Source organism: Rhopalosiphum maidis, chromosome 3 (assembly GCF_003676215.2).
Source record: "Rhopalosiphum maidis isolate BTI-1 chromosome 3, ASM367621v3, whole genome shotgun sequence".
Taxonomy (NCBI): domain Eukaryota; kingdom Metazoa; phylum Arthropoda; class Insecta; order Hemiptera; family Aphididae; genus Rhopalosiphum; species Rhopalosiphum maidis.
The window spans coordinates 7,016,657-7,042,032 of NC_040879.1; the positions used below are offsets into that span (position 1 = coordinate 7,016,657).

The 25,376-nt window shown below is 25.5% G+C and overlaps 1 protein-coding gene across 1 annotated transcript in view; it reads left to right on the plus strand.

Moving 5' to 3' along the window:
• LOC113556136 overlaps positions 1-25,376 on the plus strand; it is a 156,965-nt gene that overhangs the window by 114,253 nt on the left and 17,336 nt on the right. Inside the window, exons 7-10 of the mRNA XM_026960906.1 lie at positions 5,356-5,717; positions 17,435-17,633; positions 18,614-18,750; positions 24,664-24,907. Of these exons, the coding sequence (XP_026816707.1) occupies positions 5,356-5,717; positions 17,435-17,633; positions 18,614-18,750; positions 24,664-24,907 (942 nt within the window). The remainder of the gene's footprint in view (positions 1-5,355; positions 5,718-17,434; positions 17,634-18,613; positions 18,751-24,663; positions 24,908-25,376) is intronic.

Here is a 25,376-nt window from a genome sequence, read left to right on the forward strand (position 1 = left end):
AAACAGTAATAATAATTCAATCAAATTAAACATATTATTATTTATTTTCTAATATTTATTTAGAATTAATGTAATAAAAATAAAATAATAACCATGTGACTTTTTTCTGTATTAACAACATAATATTTGTAAAACGAACCATTATAATATATCTTATTCATAATATCAAAATATAAAGATAACATAATATAAATAATTTATTAAATAATATACTTAATTATGTTATTCGTGGTATGTATGAAGTACAATTTGGCCCAAAAACGGGGACAATCATAAACTTTTTTCTAAAGTAAAGTATTAACAACATTTATTTGAATTGTAAAAGTAGTTAAATCCATATGCACTTCCTTTTTAATAAATTAAAACTGTTTGAATTCATATCAAATTAATTTATATATGTTTTAATATTTAACTTAAAAGTCTCAAATTAAATTAGAGGCCTTATGCATTTGTGACTAGGGATTTAAAACAAAATAAAAACGTCAATTATATTTATTTTTACCTTCACTTAACGCACACAAAACCTCATCATATAGTTCCACCTCTTACAGAATTACTCCTCCGATTCCCCCAACTTAATTTAATAGGTAGACAATCATTAAATTATCAGACTATCTACATAAACATACACGTGTTATATTATTATAATTGATTTGAATTGAAACGTACATTTTCTGAACAATGTATTATCAACTCCACGCCGTGGATAATCGTTATTCTTGCAAAATTATAATACTTAATATTAAATTATACCAGATGGCAATTAAAAACCATACATAGTTGAGTAAAATGTAGTTATGAGAAAAGTGAATTAGTTAATTTGGTTAACAAATATGTATAATGTGTCCAAAAATATTCTAAAACTAATACGGAAGAAAGTTTTAAAATTCGTTAAGTAAAAGAGAATCCTACATTAAGTTATCATATGATTAAAGAACAAATTAATTTGAATAAGTCTGCAAAACAATTGTTTGGTGATTAAAAAATGCTAATTTACAGGGCTGTATAGTACGCCAAGAAAAAGCCTCTCCATTATAACTTAGCAAAAAAGTTTTAGATTTTATAAAAACAAATATGTTGACATTCTTTGTATACTTTTAAGACAATATAATTTGGAATTATACAAGTGAATTTGAATATATTTTGTCACTAAGGAAAAACATAAATATAATATATTATATAAAAAAATAAAACTTATCTTTAACATGTATAATAGTTTTATCATTCTTGTACATTGTAAAATAATTACTAATTGAAGATAATATCATATAATGAATTACGACTAGTAGATCTAAAACATTTTAAAACATAAATTATTTTTTATTTATATTTTTAAAACATTTAAAAACTCCGATACAAAAGTGTTGCTTTTTTCTTAGAAGTTTGAACTCAAAATATTATTTATTTATTAATAAAATAAAGAAATAAAATTTAGAAAATAATAAATCTTTAATTTCAATAGTTGATTATTTTAAAATTGTAGACGATATTGCACCTAGCTAAAATATAAACTTCCAAATACCATAAAAAAAATATTTACACACAGTTTTAGAATACATCTAAAATATATATCAAAACCTCAAAAATTAATCCTGATAAAGAGTAATTGTCAAGAGTAATATAGCTACGTAGGTAGGCTATTATCGGGAGTGTTTTTAAGAGTTTGTCCTACTTTACAGTGTCATTAGCACTCATTTATAATTAATATATTTTGAGTTTTCAGAATTTAATTTTTACAGAATCACATAACTTAGTTTTGCATAATTAAAAAATTGTTTTTAATTCATTCACTGATTCAAATTAGTTTAACTGAAATAATTGCTATTAGTATAAATAACCTGTTTTGTCATTAAAACATAATATCATCAAATAATTCGCGAAAAAATTGGGTTTTTATATAATCTTTGTCTACGATCAACAAAGTTTATTTATATTTAAGTTACTTTAAATCTACTTTGCTTATTTTGTAAATAGCGAAAATGTCTATTATGTACTTGAAAAATAATACTATAGGTAAGTATTACTGTAATAACTAGAGTGAAGACTTTTTCGAGTCCTATACCACACTATTTAAATTTTAATATTTTTTTATTCATATGTTTTGTTGACGATGTATAATCTACATATAGTTTAAACGATTTTACCTTTTTTAGTTTACTTTTTTGGTTAATATATTGTGAAAAAATATGAATATGTATATCCGTCATACCTATTTGAAAAACACTACTTATTCGCCAACCCTACTAGGTTGCTAGTGCTAGAGGTATATCATTGTGATATATTTTATTGTTCATGATTTTATCTTCTAATTTTCATTCAATTAATTTTATATTCTAATACTATTTGATTTCATACATTAAGTAAGTTTCATATTGGACTCGGTATTTATTACATGTTATTCAAATGTGTTTACCGTTTTAGTAATATAAATTTGAATATTTTAGCACATTCAATTTGATTAGGCAATATATAACATTAATAATTATTGATTATATGACAATGTATACTCACCAATAAATCATATAAACAAGAAACATTATAGTAGAGTGTGCATTCCAATGACTGATAATTTTTATTATGTATTAAAATAATATAATATTGACGTTTAATTATTTGAAAATGATAACATTTTATTGTCAAGCACACCGAATCATTAGGTTTTTTTTTATATATCAATCAACAAACTTTTATTTTTTTGCTGTTAATGAAAGTTTATTTGTTTAAATGTCGATTTGTTATAATATTCTGTTCACAAATATAATAAAACACTGGTATTTTATGATTATAAATAAATGGTAAAATAATATATGCATAAAAAGAGGTCAACAAGGGATCAACCTCATCATCTCCTCTTATAATAAATACAACTATGCTGCTCAGAATCAAAAATTTGTGAATTATTTTATAATGTAAATTATCAAGTGCCAAAACAAATAAATTCGAATTTCGAATTGATAGAACCACGCATATTTAGTTTGATCATAGTACATAATACATAAAGTATTATATTTATTATATATTGTACTATTATATTGAATAATCATTGAGATGAATACAAAAATTCTAAATTATGCGTTTAATATTAAGGAATAAAATATCGAATCCATGTAGATGCACACATACACTTTTATATTTGCTGATGCACCTCACATTTTCACCAGCCCACATGTCTTTTTTTAATACAAACATCAATTTTTTCATATAAAATATAAATAAATACCATACGTTTTCATTTCTAACACGAAATACTGTTTTAAACATTTTTTACATAGGTACATTATGTATTTTTAAATTTTTATTATTTTGCGTATGTTAAATTCAACTTGTATTTTATTAATTATTAAGCAGTAGAAATTAAGTTACATTATATAAAACTGTAATGCTATTTTCATTCAGACTTGCACAATATTTTTTCCTTGAACCCAAAACTACCGACCAATGAAGTGAGTTAAAATTTATGTTGTCGGTTATATTATATTTTCTGTATCCCACAGAATGTTTAAATCAGTTTTTATGCAGAGATACGTTTAAAAATCAAATATTTTAATATACATTGATATATATTATATATATATATTGAACTAAAAATGTCAGTATGGTTTGAAGTGTTTGAACCCTTGGAATTCAGCTATGCTGTATAAAGTTTATATATGTATAATATTATTCAAAATGTAAACATAGATATACCAACAATTTTCTTTATCTCATCGTAAAAGATGAAAGTGTATTATAATATTATCCATTTAAGTTTTGAAAAACGTTGTATAATATTAACTTTTCCCTCAATGTAGTTTATACGACATGTAAAACACTTAATAATAAGTTACTAGTTTTATTAATCGTAATAGTTGAGTATTTAATAACGTCATATAATACTTTTTACTAAAAGTTTTTAAAAATATTTTAAATATTTTTATTTAACTAAATTGATACAAAAATAATAAATCTAATCTAAGTACAATACAACATTTTGAGTAAGAATTTTAAGAGTATAAAGCGTATAGTAAGTTATAATATGGACCATATAGCGATAAATGAGCTAATAACTATTAGTTATTATTTTGGAGTTCTGGATATTCTAAGATCTAAGGTTTATATAAATATAATTCAATAAATAATAAAAGTGCATTAGTTTATAGATGTGTATTTAAATACAAATAACAATTAGAAATATTGATTTATAACTTTATATTATTATACATTATTATAACTATAAGAAACAAAAATTAGACCAGAAATCTGTTAAAAGTACATTTTATTGATATTATATAAGTCAGTAAGCTATAATAATTCACAGTAACAGTTAAAATACCCAATTTTTTTTTCGGGTATCATTGATTTGATAAAATTTACATATCTATATTATCATAATATTCGTACAATTTAATTTAATTACGTTTTGATTGAAGTATACTAATAAAATGTTAATTCTTTAAATTAATAATTATAGTAAAAAATACATATTTTTAGATAATAATATTTATATTGCATTATGAAAGTGTTGATAGAACCTCTTTCTCTCTCTTTTTTTTATAGAAAATAATATAGTATATACTTAATACTTAAGCCCTACGTAATATTGTACTACATAATGGCTGTTTAAAGATACACTAGCATGTTTTCCATTCCGATATTGACATATATATTCAAAAATATATGTTCTTAAATTTATAAAAAATAAAATATTATAAATATATAATATTATTAATATTATTAATTTTCATTTAGTTTCGTTGTTTAATGTGTTAAAAAAATTAAAATTTATAATACACATAAAATAGTTTCAGTATCAATTTTTTTTGACAGTATATTTTCGATTTATGTGGTAGACGTACCATCCAAACTAGCAGATGATTTTACTTGGGCGATGTTTGGTAAACTGTGATTCATAATCGTGGTAATCATTACGGCACACGTTGTGAAGCGTCGGAAAATGCTGATAACATTCATCGTATAGTATTATTCAGCTTATAAATCTATCCTTTTTGGACATACCTATAGGTATATCTATATATTTCAAAATAATGACATATTATCCTTCGAGGGATAAGCACCTATATATTTGATAATTATTTCATATATTTCACCATCAAATGTACAATATTACTTATATGTATGCAACACTTATGATAGTACTTTAATTGAAATAAATTTATCTATTGTAATTATATTGTAAATATTCGTTATTTTTTTTTTCGATTCCTTTGTTCCTTTTTGATTTATATTTTAATACATCAATGCAAAATAATAATATTGTCTCATATAAATTGAATACTTAGATACAGATTTGAAACAATTCTATTTATATTATACTATGGTTGACGTGGATAACTAATCTAATTTTTTTTTTTACAGTGATACCTACTGAAGTACAAATCATATCAATAAAAGAATACAAAAATCATTTGAAAAGTAATGAAAGCCACGGGATTGAAAAAAATGAAGTGTTTCCGTCAGAAGACACAGTTGGTTACAAGAAATATACAATAAGAGCCGACCGGGTGTATCAAGCCGAGTGTCGTTCCAAAGGATCACGACCATTGGCTAAAATCGAATGGTATCTATTAAAAAACAATCAACGCTTTAACGTTAGTCAATCGATAAATTCCACTCGTACGTTGGATGTGTCGTCCCTGATGGTCTTATTGGAAAAACAACGAGGTGGTACGTCGGCAATTTCAGAAAGTAAAATATCTGGCATAGTGAAAACACAACAAGTAAGAAAAAATATTTATTACTGTAGCGTTAATACAATTAAACGAATTATACACGAAGGGAATTAATCATTATTGGCTTATTAAATAAATACATGTATATACTTACCTATAATACCTACCTATATTGTATATTTATATATATATACATATTTTATAACAGTATGATAGGTATACTGAACTTAAATAAAGCCATCGCTAAAACATTTTTTTTTTACATGTATATATTTATAACTATGTCAGTGAGTAGGTATACCTACACCTAACCGTTTAAAATTGAAATGTGTCACTTGTGCGAATGAAATATTGTTATATAACGTATAAAATACGCTATACTGATAATTATACGTTATATTTATACAACAATGATCGAAACTAAGAAATACTTTATACACGTTCGATATTATATTTTGCACACAAAACACATAATTATCATAATCGTCCTAGTGAAAAAATACGTCACGTTAAATATAATATAATACTATATAATACAATGGTCAACGCCTAAATATCATAATATGTTTTTAAAACAAAATTAATTGTGCAATGGACAGTAATATTGTAATATTATTCAATAGTATTTATTTTTTTGGAAATTTAATGGCAAACAGTATTTTTTCAATGAAAATCGACTCCTCAAAACAACAATGTCTTGGTTTGACATAACAAAAGGCCGTATTATTATTATTATTATTATTATTATTATTATTATTATTATTATTTTAAACTGTGTATTAACATGGTCTATTATACCGTATTTGAAAGAATTATATTTACTAAAAGTGCTGTATATAAATCTTTATTTAGTGAATTAATGAAATATTACCTTAATATGAAGTATAATATATATAATTTATTTAATTAATTTTCGAGTTTGTACATCATATTTATATAATAATAGTTTATCCAAATTAAATAATTATTGAATATGTACCTAATATACCTATTTGATCGCACACTAAAAATAATATATTAAATAAGAAAGATATCTATCCGTTATGATTAGGGCGTGGATTTCAATGCCCTTAAAACAGGAACAATTAATTTAAAAATACGATTTGATATTATTTTATAATAATATATATTAATAATATTAAACAATTTGAAAAAATCTGGTTAAAAATGTTTTTAACATAATGTTAAATAAAAATGATCAAATCAAAATTTATTAGTATTATTTAAATGCTCGTATTTGGCGTTATCGTCATTGACTATTCACAAAATCAGAACTTATGATGTTTACAAAAATATATTATTTACATTGCCGATTGCAATATTTTTTATTTAATTGATTCCATAACATTTTTATTTTATACGATGAACGTAACATTATCATTTAGTTAAAATTGTCGCTAAAAAAAACGTTGAAAAAGTAAATATACTTACACTTTGACAGACGTTTTTGTTATTTTTCCCATTAGTAGGTTACAATCATATTCAATTGAAAAAATTATCAACGGATGATAAAATCGATTATCAGTTGAAATGATATAGATACAATAAGAGTTGTATACACTTATAAAAAATTATAAATATGGAAATTCATTAATATTTTTTTACAATATACATACATGTAGATATTATCCATAGAAAATATTACAGTTTTTGATTGAAATTGTTTTTATTATAAAATACTATCGCATCAATCCCTATGGCTATTCAGAATTGCCTACCCCAATGCAATAAATGGATCGTAAAACTAATGAAACATATTATTTCTAAAATAATTATGGAAATTAAAGGAATTATAATTTTTTATTAAAATTATTTCTCTGTATTTTAATCCTAAAATAATTTATTTATCCTTTATGATTTTACATAGAAAAGTACAGAAAGATAGAGAAGTATATAGATGTGTATGTACTATTTACAAATTAATATTATTTGATATATTTTATTTTATCGATTGTTACAAAGTACAGAATGTTTACCCAATACAACCACTTCCATATCTAAAATTACTATTATTATTATTATTATTATCGTTCTATTATAAACACACAGTTCTAGCTAATGAATAATGATCAAAAACAATAGCGGACCACTATAACTCAGTTAATTCATCAATTAATGTATTTCAGCATCATCGCCGATATTTGTATTTGTTCTAAAAATTAACAGTTTGTATCTCTGACACAATACTATGCAGTTTGACAACAATGACTATTATTTCGATTTTATTTATAAAATGATAAAATATAACTACCAGTTTTCTAAAACATATTTAAAAAAATTATTTGTCAAATCGAAAAAAAAATATTAAACAGCATAATATACTGAGCAGTGAGTACTGATTTAAATAATTATTTAATAACGATTGTATTAAATTAAATGTATTACGTCGTTAACTATAGAATGAATAACATTTGTTACTTATTGATTGAAAACAACTTTACATTATTTTAGAAAAATTTAAAAGTTTGTATGTATATACATTTGTATTTAACTAACAGGCATAAATTAATATTGCTCTCACTGATACAATGTAATATTAGGTAAATAGAGTAAACTGTTGATGAGTGAAGACAGTGAAGTCAGTGAAGTTTACACATCAACAGTTTTATGGTTTACCTTTACAAGTCACTGTATGGCTGTATGGTAATTTTGTACACTTGATAAAATATTTTAAATGTAATTATTAGGTAAAACACTACGAAAATATAGAAACGAGATAAGTGTAAAGTGATTTGGGTTTAAGAGTAGTATTATAAAACAATGGCTATAACCCGTACAAGTGGTGGTAGTGGGACCTCGTCCCTGTGGTCCACGTATGTAAAAGACCCATAGTGTTGTCAGCTTGAACATTTATTAAGTAGTGGTAATTTATTTTCTTTTATAATGTAAAAAATTTAAATATTTCATTTTAAGAGAAACACAAGTATAAAATTTAAATTTGAGTAAAAATAAAATGTATACTATCTATTTTGTTGCAAGAAAGTGTTTTCGACTGTTGGCTGATTTTAAAATATTTATTTATTAAAAAATTAATATTTTCAAAGTTATAATCTTATATTCCGTAAGAAATACTCCATTTAAATGTAAAATATTATATTTTCAAGTAAAAAAGTATTTAAATTGAAAGTTGAATGAATTTTTAAGTAGATACAAATTAATTTATGAATTTTGGTAATGGTGTATACGTAGGTTAATTTTTACATAAATGTTTTTAGATTTTTTTAAATTGTTAGACCTTGCTAATAATTTTACTCGATTTCCGCTTATCAGGATAATAGAACATTATGGTTGAGCGGGTAGAAAAATGTGTAGCATTATTACGGGTCATTGTAAATGATTTACCACATGACGGGAATTACTTCGAATTATAAAGAATAAAATGTTTTGAAAACTTTTAAATTTATGTTTTAGATAGGTACTGAACAACATAGTTACTTATGAAATGAATCATTTTTAAATGATTTTTATTTATATATTTTGTATTATAATAGATAACAGATTTGATTACTAAATACCTTGACATTTGTATTCTAACTGGTATAATTACTTATATTATACATTAATCAAATGATGACTCACATGATTGTGTAAATATGCCACCAAATACCAATTCAATCATATTTGAATAAACATTACTGTTTGTTCAGACAGATGGTATAATGCATTGGATGTGTAAATATTAATGAGTTTTTCTGTATACATATAATGTAAAATTCATTATTTTAAGTAATAAAAAGATATGAGTTTATTTTATTTTAGACTGAGATATTGAAGAAGTGTTTTGTTTCATAACAATGGAGTTTTATTTACGTTCGTGAAGTTGGCCCACCTAAGTGTTGCAATTTTTTTAAAATCAATGCCATTATTTTGCAAGTTATTTGCAAGAATTTGCAAGTCAGTTTTTAGAATAAGTCCAAACTTTCACCGTGAAATCAAAAATTGAAAGTTGGGCCAACTTCACGTAGCCCATCCACTTTGACCCAGAACTTCGAAATCGGAATCAAACGAAAGCTAATGATTAGTAAGTAATCTTAGGCCCATTTTTGCAATTTGCAAGTCATTCAGGTGGCCGCTATAAACTTTCGAATTTGTGAAGTTAGCCCACCCAAGTTGTCCAAAAACTTTGAAATTGGTAACAAACGATACTTGATATAAAATATTTGCAAGTCATTATGGTGGCCATCATTACCTTTTGAAGCTGAGAATTTCGATCGAGAATATTTTTTTTATAATTGGTTATCACACAAAAGCCAATGATTTTCACGTGCGTGAAGTTGGAACCACCAATCACCATGACCGATTTTTTTGAAAATTATGTACTCATTTTGAAAATAATTTTTCGATTTTACGGTGAATGTTTGGACTTATTCTAAAAACTGACTTGCAAATGCTTGAAAATAACTTGCAAAATAATGGCATTGATTTAAAAAAAATTGCAACACTTAGGTGGGTCAACTTCACGAATGTGTTTTATTTTATCTATGATCATTTGTTTAAGAAGAGGGATGAAAAAAATGCCATAGAAAATATCTATTAGACATTAAAAAATATATTTTCAATATATTTTTAAAACCTATAACTACACAGCAAACCAAGAAATTTTATTTCGTAATTTAATTATTTAACCATCAGAAAAAAACTTTTAGACATTAACAGCGTAGTTAAAATAAACAATATTATTTTACATTGAAACCCACGTAAAATACATAACGTTAAGGTATTATTTAATAATTGGTCGATAGATAAAGAATACTTATGATTTAAACATTCTAAGTACTAAATAATTGTACTAAAAAAAATATTTTTTCGTTAATTTTTTTTTTACTTTACACTATATTATTATCTATACTCGGCTTGAGTTTCCACAATGCGACAACGCACATTTGTTTGCCCCATTGAGTTGTTTGGAAAGGTAATATTTTTTGTGTGTGTAAGTTGTATACATTTTCACATTTGAGTTTCTTTCGGGCTTATAGATAACAGTCGTACTCGGATTTAATACATTTTTCATTATTATAAACTATAAATTAATAGTTTAATTTAATTTACAAATTACACGTATTATTATTTTCCAAATTAATACGAATTAAAAGTAGGTTTTACTATACTACCTCAATTAGGTGATAAATTACTATAATATTATCCCTATTAAAATAATTTAAACTAAAAATAATATTTAAATTATTAGTGCTAAGTTTTAGTTTAATAATTGTTATGATATGATAAAACATGAAAACATTTAATTTTTACAATGGATATTTGGATGGGAATGCTAAATTGATTTATTAAATCAACTCTATTCAACTTAGCTTTGAGTGATTATGTGCTATATCATTTTAGATGTCTAACCAAATATAGCCACAATCTAAAATAAATAATAAGCTTTCTAAATTCTCTGTATTAAATAATATATTCGGTAATTTATTATCAATCATTGTTGTAACTGCGACGTTGGAACTGAAATAGGTAGTAGTAGAATAGTAATTTCAAAACACAAATATGTTATTGTTGCTGTCACCATAAAGATTCACCATTGCTGTTGTTATCAGTACCAACTATGATCAATGATTTCAAAATATTTACGCATTTTGATATTTAGCATTATTTCTGTGACAAAGATTGGGAGCGTATTCAAAAGGTGCTGTGGGTCAAAAAAATGTTTTGAAATAATGCTTTTTTAGAAAAAACTTAAAGACATAAAATTATTGTTCATATTCATAAACAAAATATGTATTTATTTCATTATACTTAACTCACATATACTACATATAATACATGCATAGGTGAGGTTCAAATTGATATAGCACAACTTAACTCTAAATAGTTTATATAGTTTATTATGCACACAAGTTCTAATCACCGATCTCCCCATGACTTGTTAAATTATATTCACACGATGATTATATAGCAATACAACGCAATACTTAGTTGCAACCGTGACAGCTAAATATCATGATAGCATTATATAATTGCATAAACAGCTAGGGTGCTAGTTAAAATTGAGAAAAATAAATAGCAAAAAGTAGGAAATAATTTTTGTATATATATAATGATTATTATTGTAAAAAAATGACCTGTGTTTTGTTATTACCTACACCTAAATAAAATAATCACAATTTCATGTTTTTTTTTTTTTGTACTTTCGGGCCTTAATTGCATAATAATAATCCATTCATGGTCTGAGACTCTGAATCATAGAATCAGTATTCTACAAGTCATACTCAAATTGTTATATTTTAATATATAAATGGTACACATATTCTTTATTTATATCGTATGTTAACATTTTTTAATTATTATGGAATTAATTTATATAGCTAAAAGAATTAAAATTTAAATTTAAATATATTGTTTTTGAAATCAAATACGAAAATAAGAGAATTATAATAATATAAAAGATATTGACATAATACATATTATGTATCATATAAAATTTAGTGTGTTAATTTTTTTGTATATAATGTACGTGTAATATTTTTATTGTCTTCTATCTACGGAAATAAGGATGTACTATAGAAAACATAATATGGAATATTGTCTATAATTTATTGTCCGTATATTATTATTACTATTGTTGTCTTTAATGTTAAAATGTCTGCAATTCTGAAGTTCAGTCTTAGAAAAGAAATAAATATTACTTTGAAAAAAAATCACTAATTATTATTTATTACTTTTGCTGTTAAAAGTTTAAAACGTTTCGCAATTTTTATTTTTGCTATTTATTCTTTGCAATTTTAACTTTTAAAATTTTCACATAACTAGCCCTTTAAATTAGATAGCTTGAATCTCAGATAAAATTATTTTTTCATACACTAATGGCATTTCTGTTTTCTTAAATGATATTTACGTATACATAGGTCTTATGTTCAATACGTTATTTGATTGAAAAAATAAAGTTAAAGAATAGTAATAATAATTAAAAAAAAACTTTTTCCTTTTTTGGGAGGGGAGTATTATAAATGTTATAAATGTATATTTCTTTTACATAGATTTAGGGGTTTCCCAATTTACCGTCTTCCCTTCAATATATTAATGATGTTTTGTATACCTATATTCCACTGACAAAGATGCTATAACCATATTAAATACTTATGTTATTATTGATTATTATCAAAACTCAAAACTCAAAATAAAATATAATAATATTTATAACGATTGCGATTACGAAGTTTATTATACAAATATGGATATAATAAATCCGGTAGGTATGTATTATGAACAAAAAGAAAATATTATATCTATAGGGCCATAGCGTGTTAAACGAAGTACGTGCAGGTTTGCCGGGCGTTATATAGTGGCGGTCGTCATAACACTCATAACCATACACTTTCGAAAATATATACATTAATATAATACATCATCATCGCACAGCTCTCCACAAAACCCACATAGGTTCACTGATTTACTTTTATATATAAATATCGATAAAACACATTTATCTTAAGTTACGGTAATGTTTAGAAACTCACACCACTTAATCGTTTAATAAAAAATCACAATTTTGGGATTATCCAGATAAGATACGTGCTTATAGCTTTGATTTTAAGAAATTAAATGTTTTCTGCCAGTGTTAAAGTATCCGGTAAGTATTCGTAAGGACATTTAACTTCACTAAGTGTATTCGCGTCTATTCTTGACAGTTGACTTCATATAATGGGCGATGCGATACAATTTTTAAATTTTCCAGAAATAATAAATAAGGTGCATGCAATCAATTATTTACCAAAAATATACACATCGATTTTATCGTAAAAGTAAAAATTAAATTCAGCGTCACAATACTAAATCGTGTGTAGCTTTATGACATCAACAAATATTCAGATGTATCATATTATATTCATTAAAAGAATTAGACGTAAACATAACCGTGAAGAAAAATATGCTAAAAATAGCCTTAAAAGAAATTCGCTGTGCCGTTAAACGTAAATAACGGTTATATGAAAAATCCATGGAAATTATGAAGCAAGAATATTAAACAACGAGTACATATTATTATAATATTGATGATACTACTATATATATATATATATCATATGATACGGAATTATTGTATACACAGTAATGCGTTCTACATACTATTATACCGATAAAGACGTTATGTATACGTTGTGTAAACCAAAGTGAATTGTTGCGGTTCGCGAGTAAGTACTGTTCAAGACACAATAACAACACGAACGAACAAAAAAAAAAAAAATACGATGTTTGCAGAGTCGGTCGGTCCACGAGAGACGACCTAACAATCCGAATAAACACACGATAAACGCGCCACGGCCGAGTATTCATCGGATGATCACCGCTTAAAACAAACATGTTTTTCGCTGGCGTGGCACGCCGAACGGGTAATGTAAAGTTGTCTGTTGCCTAAGCAAAAAGTAAGCATTCGGGAAAACGTATAAAGTATTGCGCACAAGTAAGTAAGTATACGTAAGTATAAGGCGTACGCGCGAACAAACATCCGGCGAGTGTGGACGCGCGTATAAATGATGTATACATGATATGCACCTATACGTGCGCGGTGTGGATACGCGCGAGCGTGTGTGCATTACAGTAAGCTTTCAAACTTTGTATAATATTAAGACAAATACGAACATTTTTAACGAACGAATCAACAGCGGCAGTAGAAATACTGTGTAGTTTTTGGCGAGTTTTACGGGTTGGTGTAAACAAATAATAATAGTAATAACAATAATACTTCTACGGGAAAACTCAGAGGCGGTAACGAAAAACGTATACAACAAAAGACGAGGGGGCCTGAACAAACAAACCTACTATGCAGCAGCAGCAGCAGCAGTAGCAGCAGAGAAAGACATATATGTATATTCATTGCCCGCCCGCCCGCCGTGCCACCTCGGCTAGCCCTACGCCACTGCCTACGTTGCCGCCGCCGTCGCCCATGTAGTAGTAATAGTAGTCGTGTATAGCGAGTGTATATATAACTTTGTTGTGTATTATGTTTGTCGACGGACTGTGAATAAATAAAGAACAAGTTTTTAGAGTTTCTGCGGTGATGGCGACGGGAAAACGGAGTTCGTATTATATACGTGTTTTTATTGTATTTTCATAATATAGTACCAGCGCGCGGCCACGGCGAAGTATACTTTACTAGCGGTAAAGATAAATACAACTGTATTGTGGTTTAAATTATAAAATAATAATATTTCTGTATCACATACGAAATTGAACTTTTCCGTTTATGCATAAAATCTCCCCAAACAGGACCGAAATTATCAATGATTTGACTTTTATTTTTCTTCGGGACAACAAAAAACCCATGGGTAACATTTTAATTTTAAAAGTGGGTCACCGTTATCAGATAGAAAAAAAATGAAAACAAATATTACTTTATTAATAACTTTACTTTTATTCAATTTGAATTCCTTACTTTAACTTACCTCCCCGAAATATTTCTCTTGTAAGGAAATCAAGTTATGCTGTATCAAAGGAACTACCTACCTACTCGATGTTTCACAAAAAATATTTTTCTATATAACATAGAAATTTCTATGTAATAAAGAACAAATGAATCAATTACTATAACCATAAACTATACATATTTTATTCGAATATATTGCATACTTTTATTATTATTAGTTCAGTGAAAATATTTTCACTGGTATAAAAAATTCAAATTAATACAATCTGTCAACTTGCATGGGAAAAACATTGGAAAAATACAATACCAGGAGTCCAATGAATTAACACGAATAATAATTACTACTTTAAAAAATATCAAACTATATTCAACAGAAATAAAACAATTGAAGGGCATATTATAAACTTACCCGCTACATGTATATTATTCGGAACTCGAGTTGAACAGTTGAACATCATATTATTAAATACCTACTAACATATTATGTAATATCTTCATTACGATTTCTAACAGTAAAGAATAAAAAGATACATTTCAGATCAATTATATGAAATTTTTAGACCGGAAATAAACTCGACAAGTTGAATTATAGGAATTCAATTTAGATGATATTAAGAAAAAATAAACTAAATAATTGTAAATAGTTGATAGCTATCGTTTTTGAAGCTTTAAGTCGAATATAACAAATATTTAAAAACATGTTCATAAGAAAATTTAAAATCCTGTTAAATATTTTCACTCCGACAAACTTATTATACGATTATACGAATTTAAAAAAAATTATTGCATTATAATAATATATTATCATACTGTTAATTCAAGGGTAATCCATGAATAAATAGGAACGAATTACGTTGGACAACATAAATATGTATCAAAAGTTATATCATGGCAGTATAATTTACAAACATTACAAAAACATTAGGGTAATATTTATATACTATATCATACATGTTGTATTTATTTTGGTATATTTACTATATGGTTGACACCTGAATATTACGAAACTGCCTTTATGCTTAAAGTATTTTTGATGGTTTATTATTTTCTAAGTTCAAAAACATAAGTTTTAATAGCAAAGGAAAAGTTTACCCGATGAATTTCTTTTGTATGTCATTCAAATTATACTTGTTCTATATATTTGAATTTTTAATATGATATTAATTTTGTTCTTCGATGCTGTTTCAAAAATATTAAATAATAATTATATTACATTAGCATCAATGGTTAACAATGTATCGTGTATAATGTTTTATTCATAATATGAATAAGTAGCTTTATATAATTTTAATTCAAAAAATGTTTTACACATCGTTTGGTTTTAATATTTTACGTAAAAAAATTATGATATGAAAAATGTATAGGTACTCTTGGTAAATAAAAAAATTATTTTCACTATTAAGACACAATATTAATTGTAAGACAGATGATTGGTAATTCATAATTTCAAAAATCAAACATGACAGTGATACGCTTCCATATTTTAATATTAATTTATATACAGATACATAAAATTTCGTAGTATTAAATAATTTCTGAAAAAAAAAATGAAGGTCTTCTATTTTATTTTTGTTCAGTATTATTTTTATACAGATGTGTATTAACTAAAGTTAAAAAGTTACTTTTTTAAAAATATTTTAACTAAAAATTTAGATGTTAATTGTCTAATCAACTTATGAACTTAGTAGCCATGTTAATAACCTAGCTTTTCCTAGTTCCTAGTTGATTTAAAATAATCAAGTTTTAAAAAAAATGTTGCTAATATAATAAATATTTCAATGTTAAACAATAAACCATTAAATAAAATTTAAATTCCAAGGTTTTATATATTTAATTATAAAATACTTTAATTATAATTATGTATACTATAATATACAATAGTTGCAATAACAAATTTTTAAATCAAATTATGAATTACAAATTGTATTGTTTTAATAATATAATATGCCCTTAAATTTATATTTGATATAAATATAAATATTTGTTAAATTATTAATTATGATCTCTATAGATTAAATATTTAATAATCATGCAAAGTGAAATAGGTACCTATATAATATGTACACTGTACAACTGTATTTGTTTGATCCACAATCCACATAATAATTAAACAAAGTAGATAAACTGTTTTTTAAACTGAGTTAAGTTAATATTATTTTCAATATTAACTTATAACTTATCAAATTAAATTCAAATAATTTAATTTCTAACTCGTCGATCTTGTATAATCTTAACTTAACTTGAGCTAATTATTTTAATTAACTTGCCAAGCTTTGTCTTTATCTGTATAAAGTACCTAGCTACACTTTACAGCAATCAAAAAATATGTGTTTAATTGATATTAAGTAGGTAGATGTAATCGAATAATATATTATGTTTGTTTTCCATGTAGACGCCAGAAATAGTGACTGACAAAGATGAATTGGTCGTGACCACAAGTATTCTAAGTTTCGTACTTTGGGGTCCAAAATCTGCAGTTATTAATGAAAATGATGACAATGAATCAACTTTAGTTTGTCATGCATACAATCCGGTCATCAAAACATTTGACCGCCATTACGTCGAAACCAAAATAACATTGGATGTTCAATGTAAGTTATTAATAACATATTATATAGAGTACCTGCATATCTATTATATCTATATAGATATTAAATGTGATATAATAGTACTGGAATATAAAATATAATTTTTAAATTAGTTTTAAGCCATTAGAATATATAATAAACAAGTAATGTAATAAATATGTCATTATACATATGTTTAGATAATTATGTCTAAACAATTATATTTGGCAATTTTTTAAATTTCCTTTCAAAATAATTATTAACTAGTTTTCTACGTTATAAGCTGTCGGACATATTAATTATTAGCATAATTCTCAGGATTGGAATTACACAACTCAATAACTTACGTTTCACACATATAGTACAATGGCTTATAATATTTTAAATAAACATTGTCTTGCCCTATACTTAGGGATTCGTATGCGTGACTGATATCACAATAACAACCAGATAATCTGCTGAGTGCTGACTTTGATAAATATGCACTTAAAGCGTCTGGAATAAAAAAAATTTAATTTATCAGAACTTTAATAGTTTCGAAATATTTTAATTAATTATTTATTACACTCAAAATATGAAAGTACCGTAGACAATATTCATAACTTCAATCTTTCATAGATATTGTAAAAACAGTAGAAAGTAAATACTGCATATGTGTTATAGTGGTGTGCATATTAATAGTATTTTAACTCTATAAATAATATGCTTTTACAATACCTATTTAGTATAAAAAATATTATGTTAACGTGCAAAAGAACAATTGTAAAAAATGAATATAGCCTTTTGCTACCATAATGTCAATAGTATTCAACTAACGCAATATTTTTATGTATATAGTATAGGCAGTAGTTAAACGTATGTGCATTTTATAACATAATTTGATTATTATAATATTATTAAATTAATAATTCAAATAGTTGACGAAATACATTTTCATCACACTGTGCTCTTCGCGCGTCATTTATATATCGCTATTGTATTGTATTTCTGTGTTATTTTTCAAGACCCTCCAATAGTAGAGTTACGATTTGGAAATCGCATGCTGGACACCGGGCGTATCGGTCCTGGAGATGACGTTTACTTCGAATGTGCGGCCCGAGCCAATCCGTCAACTACCATCCGTTACAGTTGGTACCACAACGTGAGTAATCGATCTTACTGGTGTTTATTTGAATTGTACGTTTCGATGTCGTATATATTTTGCCAATACAGTACAAAGTGTTAATAAGAACATATATCTTCAGAATCTATGTACAATAAAATATTTCTGTTTTATACGCTTGCTTGAAAACTTTTTAAACCCGATTTAAAATTAAATATATCCTACGTTGTGTGCACGTTTTAAACCATCGTCTGGATTCATTTTAATGTGGAAGATTGACTTTTTTTTTCTTCTGGATATTGTGACTTAATCATCATTAATACTTCGCGTAGGTACCTCTACTACACGTTAACAGTGGCAATAATAACTATTACTAGCGCATTGAATTTAATAAGTTCCGCGAAGAAAGCATTGAGTCGTATTTGGAAATACAATCGATCAAATAAATATCAATTTAAATTTAGATAATTATTTATAATTTCAAAGTTTGAATCATTGTATTTCAAAACGATTCACACACTGTATTATAAAGTTTAGGTTATCTTTCAAAGTTTGAGTATGTACTTATTTAATAACCACAAATGTGGATTCCCTGAATGTATTTACCACTGTTAGAATATTATGAAACAACATTAATCATGGATTATAATTTTAAGCAATAAATACATTGAATTATAAATGATACCAATAAGGTGATTCGAAAAATAAATAATAAAATATAGTCAACGAGAAATAAGTATACTTTACCATAGTTGAATTGATAGCATAACAGACCGTGCTCAGCCATGCATATACAGTCATATGGACTACTGATAATTGAATTCCTATTTACCTATACAATTTTTATGTTGTGATAGATTAAAACTTAATAATTAGGCAGATTAAAAAATTTGTAATGAATAAATTAAAAAGTTTAAACAAATTATAATATGCACAATACTAACTTATTCCCCATAGAAATACCTAAATATTTTATCATTAAATCGGAACATAATATAATCATGAAAAAATAATCATAATGTAACGCATTCAATGTTCTACAACATACTATACTTGTCAATAGAGCATAAGTATCTGTACAAAAATAACGATAATGGATGTATTGTTTGTTTTAAAGTACTGCGGCTATATTATTAACATGTGAACGCTAAAAATGTAGGGTTGAAATATGATTTAAAGGGTAGGGAAAAATGGATGTCCTCCAACACAAGTATTATTATTTTTCCATGCCCACACCGCGCCGCCCCATCTATGTATCATTGTTGGAAGATTTATTATTTACACCGTAAGAGTAATTTTGTAGTTGTCATCTTTACTATATACTAACAATAATTCTCGGGTGGTAGATATGAAAAGGATCATTTACAAATGAAAAGCATATTATAGAACCATCATCTCATATTATATTATATGTATTATTGTGAATACATCACTTGTCTCCCTATCTTTTTTATTTATTTTTTTTTTTTTCAAGTTCTTGTATATAGTTTCTATTATGGGCCAAAACGGTAGAGGGAAATGACAAATCGCGTGCATCGCATTGATAAATAATATAAAAGTATACACTTAAACAATCACGGTATAAGAATTGACACACACGACACACTATTCATATTACCCGTGTGTATATATACTATATAGCTATATGAGGCCTACACGTTATATAAAAAAAAAGACAACAACGTGATCACCGCGGATAAAAAAGTAAAATAACACAAAACCCTCAATGGTGAAAAACCACAATAACACTATATATACACCTAATAAACTAAACTCCCGATGATTTATCATTGCTTCGAAATGTAAACAAATAAAATAACACTTTATCGCATGACTGGAAATAAATGAGTTACAGTCTTACAAAGGCGCCAAAAACTATCTATTTTAGGTCCTATTGAAAAGCACTATGTTACTTGTAAATTGACAAGTTACTTTTTACTCTGATGACTTTTAAATTAAACTCGTTACCGAAGACTAATATTGAGTAGGAATCATAGACACGTATATGTAGTTTCTGTTTTGTAGTTTTTAAATGCAACTTATTCTAAAAATAATAACATAACAACATTTTTATTATCAAAGATCATATAATAATACTTAAACTAAAATTACCTACACATAATGTAATCTGTTACATATTATTTAGTACACGTAAAACATTTCTTCCTCTTTCTTTTATTTATTATGAAATAATTACTTTTCTTATAGATATTTATTTTATTTTTACAATTATTTGAAGTACACAAGTTAATTAAATTTTAAATATGAGCTAAACTTCAGTCTTAACGTTCAGCGTCTTGATTATAGCAAAGGCAAGAGACATTATCAGTGATTAAAATATTAAGAAAATACATTTTTAAATCACATAGCTTAATAATTAATTATATTTATCCATTTTAATTAAAAATGTATTTTATATAACTATTATTTTATTGATTTATAATATACTTAATACTATAAATAGTAACTTAGATAAATAGAAATGTCACAATGGTATTTTTTTTAAATGTATTTTTTAACAAGTAATTCGAGAAAGTTAATATTTTCCCAGCGGAAATAAAAATTCAGCAGATCACTTTTTTTATAACTTGTAAATTAATTTTAGTTATACAATAGAATATTAGGTAACCGATTATTCAGTTCACCAAATTTAATAGACACCTAAATTGCTTTACTTTGTTAGTTTACACTGGTGAGTCAGAATGTCATACCCAAGATTTTTCATTAGTGAATGTAAATATAGTAAATACAAATTAAATACCGTAATAATTTTTTTCTTATATTATACATAATTATAGTAGTATATTATATAACTCGTATATACTTAAATACAACATCATATATATATGAAAGATAGGTTTTGTTAAATTATAATGTTTATCATTTTTATTTTTTATACAACTACAATATACATTTATTATATATATTAATCTTCTAATTGCATTATTCAGAAAATAATTTGATTTAACAATTTTGAAAATATATTTCTTACAAAATTTGAAATCATCAAAAAATAACATCTTTCAAAAAAATATACAATCACACAATAGTATTTTGATATATAAAAAAAAGCAGGCAAGAGGATACTACTGTGCTGTATAGTAATTGTCGAGTAGATTTGGAGTGGGTCACTGTAATGGATGTATAAAAATTGAATTGAATAATATTATATAGTTGTATATTGTGTACGAAATGCAATTCTAAACAGAGACAGATCGTCAGCCTATGTCACCAAGTAATTGTATGATATATTTTTTTTATATTGCTAGTATTTATTAAAGTAATTTATTTTGCTATTAGTATTACGATATAGGTTAATTTCATTTTTGACGAAAACGCATTGCATTTATTATATTAATATTTAATTATTATAACATTTATATTTATACCATATATTTTATTATTGTTTTATGTCAATACCAGATTACCGTAAAACAGTGTAAATGGTATAAATATATAATATCTTAAAATTAATCTAAATGTTTTAAAAATATCATTGCGTAAAGTAAAATTCATAATTAACATACAATTTTGAATTCCCCCAAACCCTATAAATAACATTTTTTAATTAAAAAAAATCATCATGTACCTTTATATTTAGATTTTTTAAGGTTCAACATGAAATACTTATAAGCAATATTTTATTAAATGTTCAAGCTTCAGCTATACAAATTGAAGATTTTATAAATTTTGAGTACAAAGTATGCGTAAAAATTCCCTATTATTAAAAACGTTCTGACAATTATTTATAATATAATTTAAATATTTTTATATTTTTACATGGTCCAATAAATAAATTGCTTACCGTATGTGAATCGTAATAATAACCTGCATTGAATAACTGAAATTTCTGTATTTTATAATGTTGGTGCCTAGGTCTCTACTTCATACTTTAGTTTTTTTTTTTTTAGATAATTTTTACGTTTCAATAATTTGCTTGTATTTATTTAATTATTGTAGCATTAATAAGTTAAAATATTTACTATGTTTATAAATTAAATATTTATTATAAAATGTATAAAGATTTAATTAAAACTCATAAAAACAATAACACTTTCATTTAAATTCAACAAAATAATACAAAACCTATGTATAGTTATTAGTTCTATTATTTCATAATTCGAATTATTGTATTTATTTTATATCATATCAATATGAGTGTATATATGCATATAGCTACATGATATACAGGGCTACTATTACCGGTATATGATGGCATTAGTATAAATTATTTAAACTTTTACATTTTTATTATTTATAAGTTAATGTAATTATTCATACCTATTTCGTGAAAAATAAAAACTAAAATATTCGTTCTTCTATATGCCATTTATTAGTAAATATTAAGATTAAAATTTGACATAAACTGCAGTATTACATTCTATGTAGAAGGTAGTGGTAGCATTTATGAAACATGTTTCTCTAGACATTTAGCTATTACATTTTACTTGTGATATTTTTTAATATTAGCTTAAATAAAAAAAAATGTAATTTATTTACTTTAAAGTACACCGACAAATAGTAATCAGATTGCAATATTTAAATACTGACTAATAATATATTCAATCACTATTTACATATTATACTTCTTAAAGTAAGTATATAATAATTTAATGCAGTTACCTAATATAATTTACATTTAGTGGCCCTAGACTCTGAGGGTAAATCTAATAATTAATTATAAACAAATATTTAGTTATTTAGTTATTCAATATAGCTATTTTAAATTATAACATTGGTTGTATCCACATAATCAAAAAGATTTAACCAAATACCGTAGTGCCTTGTGTACATTTAGATTTTGTCCGAAAATTGTTTATAAAAAATATTATAGTGACCTTTTTTTATACCATTCATGGCATAACCTTAAACATGGCGAGAATTTAATTAATTCTTATCAAATTTCGTTAAAATTCGTAATTTACTTAATATTTTATGTTTATAAGTTACAAACGTACCTATAACAGTCAATTTCTTGAAATAGATATTATTGATATCAAGTAATGGCTATACAAATTTATTCAATAGTTATTTGTTATTAACGATTTATTTAATCGTCTAATCAATGTGATTGGTTAAATTAATTTGACGGGTACCTAGCACCACCCATACCTACTGAATAATTAAAATCAAATCAACTCATGAATAGAGTGTAATAATTCAATCCGTGAATCTTCTGTAAATTTATAAATAAATGACTAATGAATAATCCGAACGAAATAAAACGATCAATAATATAATGTGTTGGTTTAAAAACAGTGAAAAAAATTATTCGCTTTCATAATATAACATATCATTCACCAATTCATAATTATTATATCAACGCTTTTAAACGTCTACCAATATGAAACAAAACGATTTCATCTTGATGTTTTCCAATCATTGTAGTCTATCTATTTGTTCATTCACATTTTTATTCGAATAATTTATTCATGTCAAAGGAGGTTATTTGTAGACGATAATCAATATATTATTAGTTTATGGTTCCCAACACAGTACGGCGGCGTAATGGTGGATTTGCATTGAGTTGAAATTATTAGCAATCAATAATTATTGCATTCGCCACATTATAGTGTATATTATATAAATCGAAATTCGAGAAAACGCTCGAGCCCGCAGCTTGACGCAATCAAATTTGTGGTACCTATCCTACATAATATAAACCATTAGTCTAGTCATCTATTATTTGGCGAACGAGAACTGGCGTTATCGATGGCCGTGTGCGCATAGGTAGGTTCGTAATAATATATCAGTATGTTTGTGCGTGAAGTATGTCAAACTACTCTTATAGTGAATTGCTTTAAAATTTAATGTAACACAATAATTCAGATCTAATTTGTTTTCACCCGTCATTGAGTGTCTCCATTGCCGACAACCGCTTTGTGCGCTGGCTTGAGCTAATTATGCACACTATAATATGTACAATGTACCCCTTCAATTATTGCAACGCAGGGTGTTCGGCTGACGCAAGAGACGGAGAAAAGACGATCGGACGACGGTGACAAAAGGGGCGAGAAGAGAAACAACAGGCTGGCGGGTCGCGTTATACAGTACAGTCAGTTGGGTAGTTTGGTTTTGCAGTCCGTGAAGGCCGCTGCAGCGGGAAAATATTCGTGCCAGGCGACTAATGGGATCGACGGCGACAGCAACGATGAGAACAAAACGATCAGCAACACAGTTCGGTTGTATGTAAAACGTGAGTACGGCTAATTATTATTATTGACATTTTAAAACGTCATTAAATTATCTCTCAATTAGTTATGAAATTGACACGAAAAGTTTGAAATTATTACCTGTATAGGCTATAGTATGTAATGTATTATAATTTTACAAATACGTGAAACACGTAAAAACAAAAATTTAGAGTAAAGGTATCAAAACGTTTTGTACGTAACTTTCGACTTGTCAAATAATGTCTATTTAAACAAATATTTATATTTTTCATTTCATGAATCAACAACTATAAAAGTGTCGTCCAGCTATATTAATATATTATATTTGTAAGATCTAACATAAAATCCTCAATATTGTGTTTATAAAATTATATGATAATATTATGTATAAAAATATAAAAAATTATTTAATTCCCTCACCAAAAGTGCACATCCAAAAACAGAAAAAAATTCTAGATCAGCCACTGCATATTATAATATTAATAACGGTAA